General features: G+C 36.7%; 1 protein-coding gene across 9 annotated transcripts in view; it reads left to right on the top strand.

The window, feature by feature from the left end:
- Positions 1-17832, top strand: part of LOC121853405 (gastrula zinc finger protein XlCGF57.1-like) — a 44714-nt gene extending 26882 nt beyond the window's left edge. For 7 of the 9 annotated variants that reach the window (XM_042347488.1, XM_042347483.1, XM_042347489.1 and 4 more), the window contains 2 exons: positions 4509-4648; positions 5202-7981. In XM_042347488.1, the coding sequence (XP_042203422.1) occupies positions 5327-6934 (1608 nt within the window). In that variant the 5' untranslated portion in view covers positions 4509-4648; positions 5202-5326 and the 3' untranslated portion in view covers positions 6935-7981. Of the gene's footprint in view, positions 1-4508; positions 4649-5201; positions 7982-11463; positions 11761-17230 lie in introns of those variants that run through there. The other 2 variants (XR_006086316.1, XR_006086315.1) reach the window with 2 other exon arrangements.
- The last annotated feature ends 952 nt before the right edge of the window (positions 17833-18784 follow it).

Below are 18784 nucleotides of genomic sequence, written 5' to 3'. Positions count from 1 at the left end.
AACACTGCACTGCATTATATATTGTCAATATGTAAAATAAATTTCAAAATGACCAATAATTTGCTTGTAAACACAGAAAAAAAGTGTTTAGTTGAAGAGAGTCTCAAGCAAGATGTTACCTCCACTGAAAAGACAAAAAGACTGACGCCTGTATGCTGTGTTGGCAGGCTGGATGGCGTGCCACAAACTAGTGACCCTACCTTCAATTATGTTCAATAATTGTTAAAATGACTAAAAAATTTAATATTAAACTTTTAAAATTATTGAATAGTATAAACTTCTTGATATTTACTAAAAGGGTAAGGAATTTAAGCCTTAGAACCGATTACTGTATTGGCGGACTAATACTACAGATGGTGGATCTCCAAATGCAAGCTAAAACATGTGGAGGTCGGCTTGTAAGAAACTCGTTAATCGAGGGATTGCTCGTTAGCCGAAGTTAAGAATCTTATGAAAGGTAACTCGTTAACCGAAATCTCATTAACCGAGGTGCTCGTTAACCGAGGGACCACTGTACATAATTTACAGTGGAATTGAAAAACATAAATATAATGGGGGAGCAGTACAACATGGGTTGTACAGTATTAAGGTTGAACAGGAGGACAGGGCTGTCAGGATTTTGTCTAGTTGGCAAATATATTTATTGCAATGGTAATTTCTTATTTATTTACATGATAATTTCCGATAAAACGGTTTTGATGGTACAATAAAATCAGGTATTGTATATATAGTAGGTATTACAAGAAATATTAATACTTAGACAATAGATATTTTTTAAGAGATGATTTAAAGGAAGGGAGCGTAGTCTTTGCTGGGATGGGTGGGGGTAAGTTGTTCTACACCTTCACTCCATGATGTTTATAGAGGTCTGGGACTGAGAGGAGCACATGGGGGGGTGGTCTTAGTAGCTCTGGGTGCCTTAAGTTGTATCTCTGATTATTCCGGAACTGGAAATAATTATTGTCAAGCAAGTGATTGGTAGATTTGTAGACAAAGAGGGCACAGCAGTAGGTGTTAATATCTTCGAATTTTAACATTTTCAATTTGGCAAATTTCTCGTTTGTGTGATCTGTTTTTATCAAGTAGGTCATTGTCCGTACAAATCTTTTGTGCAGTAACCGGGGATTGTATTTTTGAAGAGCCAGAGGCCCCCCATAGTGTGTGACAGTGTATCAGGTGTTGGTAAACAAGATCATGATAGATTTCTTTCATTGCTGTGAGAGTGAGTGACTGTCGAGTGTGATACATGATACCGCACTGTTTATCGCCTTTGCTGTGAATGGCTTGTACGTGGTTTCTCCAGTTAAGTTTCTCAATAATAACTCCGAGGAATTTAGTATTTTGTTCGCGTTTGAGGACTGTATTACCAAGGTACAGAAATAAATAAAAATAATGCCAATAAATAAAAGAAAAAATAATATACTGTATACTGTATCAGTAAATGTGAGGAGTAAATAATACCTTGAAAAATTCCAGGTATTGGGGATTTTATCCAGGTTTGAGAGATGATGTAATGAGCAATTTCTGGAACTTTTGATAAAATTTTCCTGTTATCCAGAAAATTTCGGGGATGGGGTATTTTTTCCGGCTCTGAGAGAGTCGTCTCGTTACCCAGAAATCTCTCCTTCCCGGAAGAGCTCTGCACCAATTGTTCCGGCTAACGGGGATATCACCGTAGCATGAAATTTTTTATACCGGAAGTTTGTATATTGAGGAATAACTGTACTACAGTGTTCATAAGAGTGATATGTTTTAAGTCTATTTTTGGAGCTACTGGATGGTCATTAACTTGATGACAAGATCTAATAAAGAGTTCCATTAGTGTGGCTCTTGGGTAAATTTAAGGTTGTGTGTGTACTGTACAATAAACCTTCAGGGTAACGGACTAAATGGGTGAAGACCATTGTCACTAAAGCCGAAAATCCATTAAAACCGATTTCCCAGTAATTATTTTAAACTAACAGGGGAAAAAGAGGGCTGGATATGTGGTACTGTACCAGATAGTTTGAAGTAGGAGATTTTATTAATTACTATTGTATAAATTAGAAATACATTACTGGTAACAAAATATTTTACATTGATCCTCCATTAATGCTTCAGGTACGGTATGTTCTTAAAATTCCTTCTGATTGTCCATAAATATAAACATTAGCCTTTGTTCAGAGCACTAGATTCACCCTAAAAGAAGCTTTATCTATACACTGTAATATTAAAACTTAAAATTGTAAGCATATAAACAGCAAAAATGAAAGCATTTAAATAACAATTATGAAAGCATAAAAAGGGCAAAAATAATATAAGTCAGTATACACACTGCATCGCAGCTCTTGGAGACTATAGCTGCTTCGATACTCGCCTTAGCAATGTTCCCTAACAGCGGTGCTCCACACTACGGACCCTCCCACCTACACAAATACACCACACGGCTTCACGGTGGAAACCCGTTTACAGCTAAAACTTAACACAGTATGATAATTATTATTATAGTTTTTATGTACATTCTGTACGTAGGATTGTGAGTGTATGTAACCGAGTAAAAAAAAATGAATTTAAGAAAATTATGTATACACTTGACCTCTCTATGCGCACTTACTATATATTTGAATTCACAATTATACGAGGGGGGGATTGGTGGTAGAAGCGGTACCATTCTTGCCTCGCAAGCGAGATGTCACAGGTTCGATTCCCGGGCCGGTGGAAGTTGTTTGGGCATACTTCCTAGCCCCCATTAGTCCCTCTTCACCTAGTAGTAAAGTAGGTACCTGTTGTAAGTCGAAAGTTGCGAATTCATATTCAGGGAAAGTTGTTGGAGCTTCCAGTAACTTGATGACATAAACCACTGACTCTTCAGGCTTCTACGCCCTTGACTCTTCAGGCTTCTACACCCTTAACTCATGAGACATAAAGGCAAGCATGAACTTAGCATTCTTCCCTGCTGGGCGCTGTAAACGCTTCTGCGCTTCACCTTACACAAGGATGTAGGGGAGTGCCCAATAAATAAATAAAAAAAAAAAAAAAAATTATACGAGGACCATGCTTCTACCACAGTTGAATTAATGTGTTGTGTGCAAAATATGAGTAGGGGGAAAACTGGTGAATAGATCACCTGTGAAATGGTATGTTGACATTTTTATTATTTTATAGTTCTGTGTATCTTATATATTTTTGTTATTTATTTCTAAAACGCATTAGGGTATTGTAATGATATCTTCACAACGTTTATAGTATTACTGTTGTCTTTTAGTGTGTGTCTGTTATGAAAAAGAACCAGAATCAAGGTTGGGGAAGCTTCAGAAATGGTTGTGGAAAGCCTACCCATTTTACCCATAAGATTAAGAATTCACTTTATGCGTTTTCGAGTTATACGAGGTTTTCGCAGACTAACCCTAGCATTAAACGTACTGTATATCTACCCAAAATTATGAGTTGAAAAATAAGCATAACATATTGCATAGCTGACAGTATAAAGGAGTGTGGTGATGAATAGAAAAATGCATAACATCATGGTTGTTTAATCCTCATGTTTCTTAGTAATTTTAAACTTGTTTGTTTTCCTTTATTACATACAGTACAGTATTACTGTTTTTGCAGTGACTAACTCAATGGTTCTCAACCCTTTTCACTCCATTCCCCCCTTGAGGAATTTTCAACATCCTTGTGGCCTCCTTCATTTTTCTCCCAGACCCCACAAATAATGTTGAAAAATAAAATGCTTGAGTCAAGCTCAAACACAATATATGGTTCAGAGATAATACACTCCACTGTTTTCGTGATGGTATCCCAGGCCAGACTGAGATCATTCGGTACTATCACCACTTGCAAAGGGATGACACACGGACACGTACTGAACAAGTGAGTTCAGCAGCTCGGTCCAGCGCCTGTCACACAGACAGGGACTGGACTTGTGAAATCTTAAATAATCCGTAAAAAAAAAAAAAAATAGCACCAGAGTATGTAAATATTAAAATTGTATTGTCGTTACGATTAAACAAAATGACAAAAAAAGAATAATAATTCTCCTGCCAAGTCAAAATAAGTAATACAAGTTTTGTTTAATTCAGATTCCCAACATTATTTGGAAACGTACAATTTATAACAGCTCGCCGTGGCTCCCCTAAATTCTTGCCGTGGCTCAGGTTGAGAACCACTGGACTAACTACTGTATTGGACAACTCCTTGGGGATAATGGACATCTATTGAGGGTTTGTCTGGTAGGGTCAGGGCGTCCGCTATAACCTGATCCCGAGGGTTTACCGTACTACCTCTAAATTACTTTTTCCGTCATGAACATTAATTTTACAAAATCAGTGATTCTCTTGTGTGGTTTTCACTTTACATTTGACCTTCTCATATTTCCCAAACTGATTCCTGTCTCAAAAAATATATTGGGAGTCTCCTCCAGCCATAAATGGTGGATCAAATTAACAAAATCCCATTTTGTAGTTGTTGAGACGTGCTAATTACCTGGTTGCCCGCACTCCATCCTAAAGGAATTCTTCAATTGGCAGGGACAGAAGAAGGGTTCTGTGGAACCCCTTGTGGTCAGGTGGGGATCACAATGACCTTCATGATTCTTGAATCCTGCCATATAACTTCATTGGTTTTCAAGCAACCACCAGGTTCAAGGCATCAGCTTCTAGATAGCAAGGTAGGTTCTTTCAGCAACAAATAGTTGTTTGTGTCATGTTAATAGTACCATGAGATAATGCACCCCATTAAGCAAATGTTGAATCTTACTACTGTAGTAGCTACTGTAGTTTCACAGGTCATTCACTCATCTCTAAGCCCACAAAATGTAACTTAAGGATTCAATCCCCCGTTTATAGTTGTTTTTATCAGATACATTAATTTCAGCCTAAACTGTGGTTGTTTACAGTAATCATGGAAGCCATTTGTCTTAATTACTTCAGTGATTTAACAGTCCAGTCCTCTGTGAATAGGCTCATGAATTCACAGTTGGTTTAATTAAGGCAGTCAAGTGCAGTGGCAGCCACACTGCCTCCATGGGGACCAAAAGCTTAGTATGCTGTATCTACATTATCCCTAACAGGCCTTTGGGCTTATGGGTTCCACTTTTAATTTATGTAATGACATGATGTATCCACTTTGCCTCATTTAAGAGTAAGCCAGGTAGTCAGTCTAGTTATGTAGTTGACTGTTTTTTATTGTGTGAAAGGTTAATTAATCTTTTTATCTTACAGGAAATGATTGATTCATTGGAAATGTGTGAAACATATTCACAATAATGAAGACAAAACAGAAGAATAACTAAAGGGGGAAGGAAAAGCTTCAAGTCCTGTAGTATTGCTCTCACATGAAAGCATAGATGGACTTTGATCAGTTGTTTATGACCTTGTCTTATGGTAGACTTAAAAACCTAAGTAAAAAGTATTTGATGCATATGAACAGAGATACTCTTAGCAGCATGATGTATGGTAGTGACTGTTCTTATCAGAATTCTCAAGATAACTCCATGTTCTCCCAACGCATACAGCCGGAGGAATTGATGTTACCATCTATTCATGGTAAAAATTTTGTGTGCAAATGCAGTAAAATATTCTCAAACAAAGCTGATTTCACACGGCATGTAAGAGTCCACACGGGGGAGAAACCTCATGCTTGTCTTGTATGTGGAAGAGAATTCTCCTTGAAGGGTAATCTTACTAAGCATATGCAGCTTCACACAGATCAGAAAACTTATTGCTGCCCTGAATGTAGTAAAACTTTCAACAAAAAAGTATATCTTCATCAGCATATGCGGATTCATAGCGGTGAAAAACCTTTTAAATGCACCCATTGCGATAGAGCATTCTCTCTGAAAGGTAATCTTGTTCAGCATGAGAAGCTGCACACTGACAGGAAAACATATGAGTGTCCTGACTGCAACAAACTTTTCCTGAAGAAGAGCTACCTTGTTCAGCATGTGAGGATACACACTGGAGAAAGACCACATAAATGTGACTTGTGTGACAAAGCCTTTTCACTGAAGGGTAACTTGGTTCAGCATCTACAGAGACATAGTGGTGTAAAGCCTTTTTCTTGCTCTTTATGTGGAAAGTCCTTTGCTCTGAAGGGAGCTCTAAAAGAGCATGATAAAGTACATGGAGGTGAAAAACCCTTTATATGTTCAGTATGTAATAAAGCTTTCAAAAAGAAAGTCTATCTAGTGCAACACTCCCGAGTTCATACGGGTGAAAAGCCATTTTCTTGCAGTGAATGTGGCAAATCATTCTCTCAGAGAAGTATTCTCAATCAACACAAGAAACGACATTATGAGAAATCCTTCAAATGTGTAGAATGTCATAACCTGTTTCTGAAGAAAATTTATCTTCCAATTAAAAAGCAGAGAATAGGACCCTTCAAATGCACTGAGTGTGAGAAAGAGGACCAGGAGCTAATTCTAAAGTCAGAGTCTGATGACGAATGTTTGTTACATGATGATGATGACGATGATGACGATGATGATGATGAAGAGGAGGAGGATGATGATGAGGATGATGATGATGATGATGATGATGAGGAGGAGGAGGAGGTTAATAATTCCTACAACTGCAGTATTCCTGGGAAAAATTGTCTTCAAAACACTGGTATGTCTTATGATGAGAGAAAGTGTATGGCACATGCTCATATGTCTCATGATGAGAGAAGATATAGAGATGTTTCTAAACCGGTTGACCACAGTGGGGGAGGACCATTTTCTGGGTGCAATATGAGGGACATGGTGTCAAAGAATGGTAGAAATTTGAGTGATTTGTTACATTCAAACCGTCTAGATGCTGGCTGTGGAGATTTAACCAAGTATGGAGATAACTCACAGAGGTCCAGTAATGCTGTTCACTACCCAAACACAGCTGCATGGACACCTGGCAGTGACTGCACGAAGAGAGAACATGTGGATCAGCTCCATATTAAAGAAGATGAAGATATGTTTTAAAGAAATTGAGGGACATTTTCTCCTGGATGCAAGATTAGTTGCCCTAGTACAAATTGTCAAAATAATGGTATTACCTGTACTCTATGCTGTACTGATGTTTGACCTTATAGTGTTCTTTATTTTTTCTTAAAGAGATTACCAGTATTTCATTCTCTGATGAAATGGTTCCATATAACATGTGACTGATGCCTCATGTGTTTAACATCTCCTTTGAAGAGGAAGTTGAAAGTGGATAAGTATGCAGTTTCCATCATCATGAAAAATCATCATGTAAAGGTTATCATCTTTTAATAATGAAACATTGAAATAATGCATAACATTGAGATGTTGGAGCATGACAATGGTAAGAGAATAGATTTAAGATAGCTATAGAAAAGAAAGTAATTTAAGAAACTACATATTAAGTATAATAGCAGAAAGTAGTAAAAGAATTTCAATATATTTTTTAAATGCTTTTGTCTTTTAACTTAGTGCTTCAAATATAATTGCCAGTCACCAGGCAGTAAATTTAAATATATGCCTTAGTGTAGGAGCGAGTGCAAATTACATGTACCATGAAGACTAATCTCTGATGTAATACTTTTATCTCTTAGTCAACACTTATTTCCTTTATTGTGTTTTGCCAAGCTCCTACACTTGTCATTGGATCATGTACCGTAGCTTTACTTTAGGGTGCACAAGGTAGAAAAACACTTAATTTATGTACATTAATACTGGTTGATACTGTATTAAAGAACCTGTTTACTTGTCCCATCCTTATAGTGTGAGGATGAGAGGAGAAAACCAGCCACTCCACATCCTATACAGTAGATGGGTAGATATTCACTTGTAGTGGAGTTTGCTTATAATTTTTCAGTGATATATAAATGAATAGTCACTCAGATGTGATGCGTGGGGCTGCTTTTTTTTTTTTGAGGCTCTGACTGAGAAAACCCACATTTGTCACTGAAATTAGATTCAAACTCCCTTCAAGATTTAATGGTCAGTGAATATTAGATGATGTATTTTAACCTTATTCAGCAGTCATTAGAAAATTTTAGTACTGTGCAATGTTTTTTTTTCCACCTTGCATAATCCTCGAGTGCTCTGTCTGAGAGAGTAAATACTTGTAGACCAATTATTTTTATGCTGTTTCAGATATAATCCATCACTGAACTGTAGAGTACACTCTTGCTCCATTGTACTGTAGGCTACTTGGTTCCTGTGCATAGGGGATTCTTCAGCATTCAGTGGGAGGAGAGGTGGTTTAATTTCAATACTGTATACTGTATTTCCAAAATTCATTCAAAATAATAACATTTTAGCACATTTACAGTGTAACTTGCTCATATATATATATATATATATATATATATATATATATATATATATATATATATATATATAAACATAAGAAGTATGTCTGTGTGTTTGTTTGTTTGTGTGTATGTCCGCACGAGAATCTCGGAAACTACTCTACCGATCCGTAGTGATGATGGATGGTGTTACAGTGGTCCCTCGGTTAACGAACTCAATCCGTTCCAGCAGGTTGTTCGTTAACCGAAAAGTTCGTTAACCGAAACCATTGTTTCAATGGGTTTTTGGGTAATTGGTTCCAGCTCACCGAAAATTTCCTAAAATTCAACAAAAATGGTAGAAAAGTTCACTTACTTTGAGGTGTGTATGTAGAAGGCTCCTGGATGATGATGATGATGTGCATTTGAAGTGGGAGGTGGAGGAGGAGAAGGGAGAAGAGAAGGAAGTGGAGGTGGAGGAGAAGCATTTTACTGCTTCTTGGAAGGTTAGTCACCTTCCATGAAAATGTCAGGAACCTCTGGACTGACAGATTCTCCACCATGAACATCCTCTCTCCTTCTTGAAGTGGAAGGCTGAGGGATAGCATCTTGTTCCCTCTGCCTTTTACTGAAGAAAGTGTCAATTGTGGTCTGTGGGGCATCTGTCCTCCTCACCATTAACTTATGTTTAAAGAAGGAGACCACTGAGTCCTCAACATGACACAAAGTTAGTTCAGTTTTTTCCACTTCTGGGTGCTTTGAAGCCAGTTCCCTGAACTTCTCCCAGTAGTAAATCACATCTTTCAACTGTTTAGCTGACATATGGTCATCACTTTCAATTTCCTCCTCACCACTGTCAGCCTCTACCCATAACATCTCATCCAGTTGCTTCAAGTCATCAGGAGTAAGTTCCTCCTCATGAGACATCACAAGCTCTTCCACATCCTTCTCCTCCACTTCAAGGCCCAATGACTGACCAATGGACACAATCTCTTGGTCCAACTCTGTTTCTTCCTCAAATCCCTCAAAATCATGGACTACTGATGGCCACAGTGCTTTCCATGAAGAATTGAGGGTTCTATTGGAGACTTCTTGCCATGATGACACAATCAATTTTACAGCCTCCAGGACGTTGAATTGTGTCTTCCAGAACTGTTTCAGTGTTAGTTCAGGATCAGTGGAAGTTGCCTGATGACACCTCCTAAACATTTTCTTCATGTACAACTTCTTGAAGTTGCTGATTACATTCTGGTCCATTGGCTGTATGATTGATGTAGTGTTTGGAGGCAAAAACAACACTTTCACCAAGTCAAATTAATACTCCAAATTGCTGGCAAGGTCAGGGTCATGTCCAGGAGCATTATCCATGAGGAGAAGAGCCTTTAAAGGAAGTTTATTGGTGGTTAGGTAGCTCTTGACAGAGGGGCAAAACACATCAACAGCCCATTCATTAAAGAGCTGTCTTGTCACCCATGCCTTACGGTTGGACTTCCAATAAACTCCAAGCTTTGTTCTTACCACTTTCTGTTGCTTGAACACCCTGGGGTTTTCAGAGTGGTAGACAAGCATAGGCTTCAGTCGGAAATCCCCTGAAGCATTGGCACCAAGCAATAGAGTGAGACGGTCTTTCATGGGTTTATGCCCAGGTAAAGAGGCTTCATCTTTGGTGATGAATGTTCTTTTGGGCATCTTTTTCCAGAACAGCCCAGTTTTGTCCACATTGAACACTTGCTGTGGAAGATAATTTTCTTCTTCCATCAGTTTTTTAAATTCAACTAAAAACTTTGCTGCCCCTTCTTTATCAGCACTAGCAGCTTCACCATGCCTAACAACACTTAAAATGTCACTTCTTTTCTTAAATTTTTCGAACCAGCCTTTGCTAGCCCGAAAATCTTCAAATTCTGTTCCTGAAGAACCAGGCTGATCTGCCTTTAAATGTTCATAAATCTCCCTGGCTCTTTCACAAATGAAATCACCAGAAACTGAATCACCTTTCATCTGTTTTTCCCCAATCCAGATGATAAGTAGCCTCTCAGTTTCTACGATTAGGGATCTACTTTTAAAAACTCTTGTAGATTTGTCTCTCACGTTCACTTCTTTAAATTTGTCTTTTTGTGCAAGAATTGCCGACATGCCATATTCTTTGCATAGCGCATTTGATTTAATGCCTTGTTCATGTTTTTTTATTATTTCCTGCTTTATTTGGATTGAAATTGCTTTTCTTGATCTCTTAGGCCCCATGCTGGATTCAAACAATGTCAACACGTATTTTTCAAAGTTAAACTAGCTGTAAATAAAGAATATTATCTTTAAAATAACACTGCACTGCACTATATATTGTCAATATGTAAAATAAATTTCAAAATGACCAATAATTTGCTTGGAAACACAGAAAAAAAGCATTTAGCTGAAGAGAGTCTCAAGCAAGATGTTACCTCCAGTGAAAACAGAGAGAGACTAACGCCTGTTTGCTGTGTTAAGAGGCTGGATGCCGCGCATTAAACTAGTCACTTTACCTTCAATTTTGTTCAATAATTGTTAAAATGACTAAAAAATTGAATATTAAACTTTTAAAATTATTGAATAGTATAAACTTCTTGATATTTACTAAAATAGTAAGGAATTTAAGCCCTAGAACCGATTAATGTATTGGCGGACTGATACTAAAGCTGGTTGCCCGGTCAGTGCAAGCGAAAACATGTTGAGGTCGGTTTGTAAGAACTTCGTTAACCGAATTTTTTTTGTTAACGAATTGAAGATCCTTATGGAAGGCAGTTCGTTATTCGAAATTACGTTAACCGGTGTTAAGTTAAACAAGGGGTCACTATTGTTATATATATATGTGTATATATATATATATATATATATATATATATATATATATATATATATATATATATATATATATATATATATATATATATATATATATATATATATATATATATATATATATATATATATATATATATATATATATATATATATATATATATATATATATATATATATATATATATATATATATATATATATATATATATATATATATATATATATATATATATATATATATATATATATATATATATATATATATATATATATATATATATATATATATATATATATATACTGTATATATATATATAATACAGTTACAAATTAACACATTGATTGATAAATTAGGAGTTTTTACTAATCACAGAGAACTATCAAAAAGAAATGATAAGAAATCTTTAATAATTCTTTAAGGCCTGTGAGTCCTGATAAGTGACCTGTGGGGTGTACCACTACTAAAGGCATCCAGACAGAACCAACTATTACTGCAGCTCTTAGCATTAGGACACATTATCCACATGGACAAAGTGTATGCTACAACACTCTCCTCATCCAGTCAATTTATATTCAAATCCTGAATGATATTTGTCTCAAGATCTGTGAGGCCACAAGTCAGGAGTCAACTCAGAAGCTTCACTTGGTTTCCAAGCCCATAAACCTCACCTCTAGCTTCTCAGTTCCCTGGTGGTAGCCGTACATAGACAGTGGAGGGTAAGTGTTTTCTGTACTCTTCATTCTATCTATGTATTTACATAAAGTATATAACAAAAGTTTGGCTTTTGACACTTTGCTTGTATTATGTTTGGTATTTGGGTACTGAAGACAAGTGATATTCATATCTTATATATTGCACTAGTACTGGTTTGTTATGTGACTGGTCAGTGTGCAAGTTTAAGTTTTTCTGTTTGCATGAAATGCTTGTGATTTGATGATCACAAATAATGATTGATTGATTGTGGTAATTACATTCCTGGCGATGTAACAGCCACTTAATTAAACTAAAAGTTTAGAAGGCTAAAAACAATTAATGCAAGGCAAATACATAAATAGAAATAGTATCAAAATTTCATAATCACAGATAATGAAGTAGGACGGGCTAGTTTACATTCCTAGTGATCATTGCCTACCAATAGTTTGGTTTTTCAAATATTGCATATTGAGGAAAAGAAATTTACTGCCCAGCTAAAGCCAAGTAAATTGATACACTTGAGTATCATGAATCTCAAAATCTCTTTTTGTAATTGATAAATTTTCTAAAATATTTTAAAAGTTTCAAGTTCCCTCCAAATCTCATCTGCTGACCTAACCTGGGTTGCCACTGATCGGTGTCACCTGTCCACATTATTATTCCTTCCTTCAGAAAGTATGTATTGTAAACTCAAACCAGGTGTACTTACTGCTTTTAAATTGTCTCGCAACAAATGTAAAAGCGATGGTACTGTACTGTACTGTACTGTACTCTACTGTAGTAATATTAAAGAAGAATGGGAAGTCCTCCATAAACTGGATAAGGATCAGTCAGCAAGTAAACTGTGGTGCAGGAACCACAAAAATGTATGACGTAAAGGAGAAACTTAAGTTTTCAAGATTTAAACTACACTACCATAAGTTAATTAGCATGAACAAATAAAGGATAAAAGGTGACAATAATACTATTGCATTTTCTCCATATAAATCTTTGGAGTAAAAAGTTTATATTGGGCTTTCTGGGTACAGTAATTATTGGACTGACTGGCAGTGTGTGTAAGAGCGAATGTTTACATGAGCTCTACTCACAGGATGGCTGTAATTACAGTACTCATTTAATATTTAGAGATGAAATCTAAGAAATTAATTAATTTAACTACCCTTAAACAGCTATAGTCTTCATATTACTGTACAATATTCAGTAAATTGCAGATATCATAAATATACATTTTCTTGTTTCCTGCCCATTCACTGGCTGATATGACGTCCATAATACATTGTGAGCCAGGCAAACACTCACCTCTGAGATGCTGCTCACTCATGCTGCTTCACCAATAAAGATTGTTATTTTTATCAGCAATACACTGATAAACACAATTTTTTTTTTATAGAAAATATCTGGTTTGTGACAGGTTGTTTGTACTGGTGTGCTCGTCCCACACCAATGACTGATGTAGACTGCACTTTCGCAAAGTAAAAATTGATGACTTTTATTAAACATATATTTGTGGGTTGCTGGAATAAATAACTCAAACTTCAAAAATTATAGACTTTACGAAAGTCTCTTGATCCCATGTATTTCAGATTCCTGAAACTTAAGTGTGATGGTTTCACCTGTCAGTATGAGGATTTGTAAACTCAATTTGTAGGGATTGAAAGTCCTTCATACAGAATTTACTTTTTAGTGAGTATTGTATGTTGTATGGTGTTGGGGAAAAACTTTGGAAACTCCTTTGTGTTATTCAGGGGTTATGAGATGAACAGAAACCAGGAGTTACATGACTACTGTTCATTGGTTTACCTTAACTTCCAACCCCCATGGTTCCTTAGAACCATTATCTTGTTTTATATAATAATTCCAATTGTTGTATCATCTGCCAGGTGACAGGAGCACTCACAAAAATGTTTGTATTACACAAATTCTTGTATATTTTTATATTCCTCCTTTACACAGTCTGTGCGTTGCTCTAACCCTGACAGTCCTACAGGGTGTAAGCTTATCCACTCACAGATGACACATTTTTGAGAGAAGATAAAAGTTGTTAAATTTATTTTCCTCTTATAGAATGAAAGAACTTAGTTTTGGATAACAAAAAGCACAATCTCACTTCTCTATGCCACTTGGCTCCTGAGGTACACAATGTAGGATCTTGAGGTGGCTGAGGCCACGGTGAATATGATTTGATGGTCCAGCCACTTTCTGAAGTGTTTATTTGTGTACTGTACTTTGACTACCTATTAAATCTCTTCTTCTGCATCACTGTTAATACAATAATTTTCACATTACCGGTAGCCAAAATCTCTGGTCCCCAGAATTCTCCAATAGCTGGAATGAATTTTCAGACATCTGGGAATTTCCAGGAAAAGTCTCTCCATTCAAGGCAAGGGAACAAGTTTCCATTGATGAAATTCTGCGCATTGTCCTGAAATATTCAAAGAAAATATCTCTGCTCTCGGCATGGGAACAAATTTTCCGGAATTTCTGAGAGATTGCATCATGCTCCGATGCATCTACACGTTTCCCCATGTTCCAGGCACGTGCGTGGGATTGGGTAACTTGGGTCATAGGCTCGTGCATTTAGTTCATATTCCGCTGCCATTATACTGTACAAGGTTGTTCCCTCGCTCAATGCTATTTTTGCATATAGAGTGTGATGTACTGTACTGTACATTGCAGTTCTGTTCCAGAACACAATCAGTCAAGAACACAGTGTGAAAATGTAAAAGGTCGATTTTTTAGCCATTTTTCAGACAAAAACGTGCATCTTATATGCCATAAAATACGGTATTTATAATATATTGTACGTGTACAGTGGTGTTTGCATAAATAAATACAGCTCTTGTGTCTGACCGCGAGAGTTGCGTCACTTACTCTCGGGAAAACACCACGGTACAGGGTAAAAAATTCCACTGTGACACACAGCTCCATTCATGAGGCACCGTACATGCCTCTAACATATACATTTTTAGTTACTTAAATATATGAATTTGACTAAACTTTTGATAAATTATTCAGGGTTATTTTAGTATAAAATGGTGTTTCCAACCTTATTATAACTGATTTTATAGATTCTGGTATCAACATTTCTTATATATCATGTCAAAATATTTTGTTTAATGATCTTTTATTGGAAAAGCCTGGTAGAGAATTTGTTGAGGATCACATTTACAGATGGTGTGAGGTAAGGAGGGAGGGAGAGAGGGAAGCAACCATTGGGAGGAGAAACTGACTGTGTGACCCCCCCTCCAAGGGTCAGCTCCCTTCCATATCACAACATCTGCCTCTCACTCATTCATGATAAAATATTGTTTATTTGTTATTCATTAATGAATAAAGATAAGTTACTGTAATAATGTAAGCTTAATAATACCTGTACCGTTCATATGGTACAATACTGTTTATATCTCATTGGTAAAAAATAATATCATCAGGAATGTATCTCCATAAATGCAATGGTACCAAATTCATTTTTTAACACAATTAGAGCAGGTGTTGTGAATAAAAGTTTATATACTTTTTTGCTAGCCATAAATAATTTGTTACTTAGCTTTGTCTTTATTCAAGACATCCTCAGTTCATGAGACCCACTAATCCTCCATCCTGACAGTGGGTGACCTGACATTGCATTAGACCACTAATCTCCCATGCCACCTCCACCTTGCATTGATCAGGTTAGGTCAGTAACATGAGACCCACTAATCCCCTACCACACCTCCATCACAACATTTCTTATGTTTTCATAAAAGAATTGCGTCCCCATCATTATTATCGTGTTTTTATGACTGTAGTGAGCAGCGTAACTCTGAAAATGTCTGGCAAGCGTTTTGCTCACTGAGAATGAAGGCTACACCTCCAGTCCCCACTCTTCAGACTCCCCAAATTCTGTGTGGGACTCAGGTTGTCTTTACTCCACCTTAAGAGTCCCTTTAGCCTTGAAGGACATTCTTAACCCCTACCCCCCGGGCTAGGGTGCCGCTGGCCATACCCCCTCACGTGGGGTAAATCGAGAAAAATAAACTTATCCAAAATTAATTTTTAACCTTTTTAAATGATAAAACAATAAAAAAGAAATAAGAAAACTATATACAGTATTGACCCTCTAGAAACTTCCCAGTGGCCGCAGTGGTGAGGGAGGTGAGGGGACAGTGTTTTGATGGCTAGCGCTCGTGGTCACTTCGTACTTAGTATTGGCCATTTTCTGCTTGCCTTTGTGTCTGGGATGGCCAGTAATGCATATATCTACTGATCATTACAGTATACTTATTTCTTATAAATAATTCATTTAGAATACTTTATTTGCATTATTTTTCATAAAAAGTGCTCGGCTACACACACGCAGTCTGTCGCCAGGCTGTTTGTGTCTAGTAGAGCAAGTAATGCATATACCAGGTAAATAATTATCGGAATAATAATTCCACAAATACATACATTTATAACATAATCATAGCAATATTTTCCAGTAATACTACACTACTTTTAGCAATATTACTTTGTTACAACATGATAAAATGGACAAACAATGAAAATTAAACAAAAAAAGTAGGCACTGTACTTATAATGAGGAAGCTTCCCTGTGGCCGAACATGTGGTGTGACACTCAATAGTCATGCTGGAACCTGATGACAATGCCGCAAAAAGGTACACATTCCGGAACGTCAACCGGGGCATAGGAGTTATTTGATGTGATTAGTGTTGTTAAATTGTTTTATGTTGATAGTAGTATTGTTGGAAGTTTTTACGGTGATACATGTGGGGATCCAACTGGCCAGGAACCTATCCCATGATATAATGATCCTCATTACAATATTTTGACCAGCGATCGGGTTTTCAGGAACCTAACCCCCTCATAATAAAGGTTTACCTGTACAGTGAACTGGATCAAAAAATGCCATAAAATAAAACCGATCACTGATCTAAAATCACGGTACCAAGACTATGCACTGTCTTGGTGTAAACTCACAGAGCTATGACACAAAGTTTTATATAAAACCACATCAGTTTCTTAAATAAAAGCTGTGCCAAACTTTTTTACCTTACAACCTCATTTATTCCATCAGAGTAAGTTAGTGAATCCAAAACAGAAGTGGTCAGTGTCACAATGGTATCTTGTACAAAACTGTAGTAGTGGGATGAATAGTCTGCTCTATGTGACCTGATATAAATTTACCGGTGTTTCAAACCACTTGGGAGAGTCTTACCTCAGTTAATTGTGGTAACTGACCTAATCTACCCACACCTCACATACTGCACCTACTTTTCTAATCTCAGAAAAATGACCACATTAATCATGTAACCCAACCAAACACTACTTTCTCAGGATACAGGCTTGATCCAGGGAGGAGCAATGCCCCCTAGCAGACACCCATGCTCCTATTATTTGTTATTGTGTGGTGTAACCCTAGAAATATTAAACTCGGTAAATGGACCCAGCGTTCATCACTCGACGACAAGTGTTTACAGTATTGTGACCAAATGTTTTGTTATACCCTACAGTACTATGAGTGAGAAGAGAAAGAAAAGTAGAGTAGATCCTGCTGCATCTGATGGCATTAAGAAGAAAAAAGCAAGCTATTACTTTTGATGGGAAAATTAAAGTATTCCCCTTCAAAATCCCCTAAGAACCAAACTTCTACCTCCAAGCAATAATTACTCTTGTCCATTATGCAAGTGGATACAATAATTTAAGGTAAGAAACTGAGATGTCACAATATTCTTACTGTACAACTGGCAGGAGGTAAAATTAGCATGTGTTGTTGGTGAGAAATCAGATAAAATTAAGTTGAGAATATTGTTGAATGTACCTCGGGTAATGCTGTCACTGTGTCACAATTACCATAAATTTAATGTTGTTACTTAGGTTTACATTCTTAGGGATTATTTTTATGAAATTTTTCTCAAATAAAAGGGTACAGTATTTCACTTCACTTAAAAACATATACAACTTTGAACTATGTCTTTTAGGTTAAAAAAGTAGTATAATAAATATGTCTGAAATGCTGTAAAATGATGAGATACACTGAGGTTTTCTTTGAATGACATTTTTTTCTAATAAAAAATAAATAAAATAAAATATTCAAATAAAAAATGCAAAGTCAGAAATGAGATTTAACTCAAGCCAAGCACTCTAGACATACCTGTATATACAACTCCTTTCCCAGATGCCTTAACATAAAAATAAACAGCATTGATCAGCTGGCTAGCTGCTTGAGTGGTTGGTCAGTTCTCTGTTAAACACTGTTGGCAAGAACTGGACATGTACAGGATCTAGAATGTCCCACAGCAGTGTTAGCCAAGTCTAGTGTTAAATGAGCTCACACTCGGTGCAGCCACAACATTCTCTGGCAGGTGTTCTAAGAGTTAACTCTTTTTGTCTCAATTTTCTCTGGCAAGTTATTACACCAGTTCACAACTCTTACTCCAAAATAGTTAGCTCTTAGCTCTTCACAATGAACGAGTTGTCGGTCGGAATTTGTTCGTAAGATGGCAGGTCAATGGGTAAAGAAAATGCTTAAATTCACTATGGTGGTGATATTTTTAAATAAATTTGGCCCCAAAGTGTCAAAAATAAGGGTTAAAGTTGGTAAAAAGTCACGTGACTGCGAAAAGCTCTGTGATTGGTTGTGACGTCACATACTAGCTTGAGCCACCGGGTAGGAGCCTGGAGGCAGCAAGCTGTGGTGTATGTATTGCTACCAGCAGAAATACAGGACTTGTGGCCTTATACAATGTTGATATACACAGGCATATACCTTATTTTTAGGTTAAAATAAATTACTGCTCAAGTATCATCGTGTGTATTTACTTGTTGGCTGCCACAATGATGCAAAAGACCGATAACTCCAACATGGAAGATCTCATCACTGTTCTCTATTTCATGTCTGGAAAATGTAAGTTTTCGTCACTGATGTCTATATTTAATGTTGTGGAAGGACTAGGGACGACCATGGCCAGGGAATGGGCTTGAGATGAGCAGATGACAGATGTAATTTAACGTGCTTCATAGCTGGATGGCGGAGTTCTTGATAATACTCTACAGTCATAAACACA

The sequence above is a fragment of the Homarus americanus genome, unplaced genomic scaffold (genome assembly GCF_018991925.1).
Source record: "Homarus americanus isolate GMGI-L3 unplaced genomic scaffold, GMGI_Hamer_2.0 scaffold4896, whole genome shotgun sequence".
Classification (NCBI taxonomy): domain Eukaryota; kingdom Metazoa; phylum Arthropoda; class Malacostraca; order Decapoda; family Nephropidae; genus Homarus; species Homarus americanus.
The sequence above is the reverse complement of the archived record's forward strand: the minus strand, read 5'-3'. Positions and strand labels throughout refer to the sequence as shown.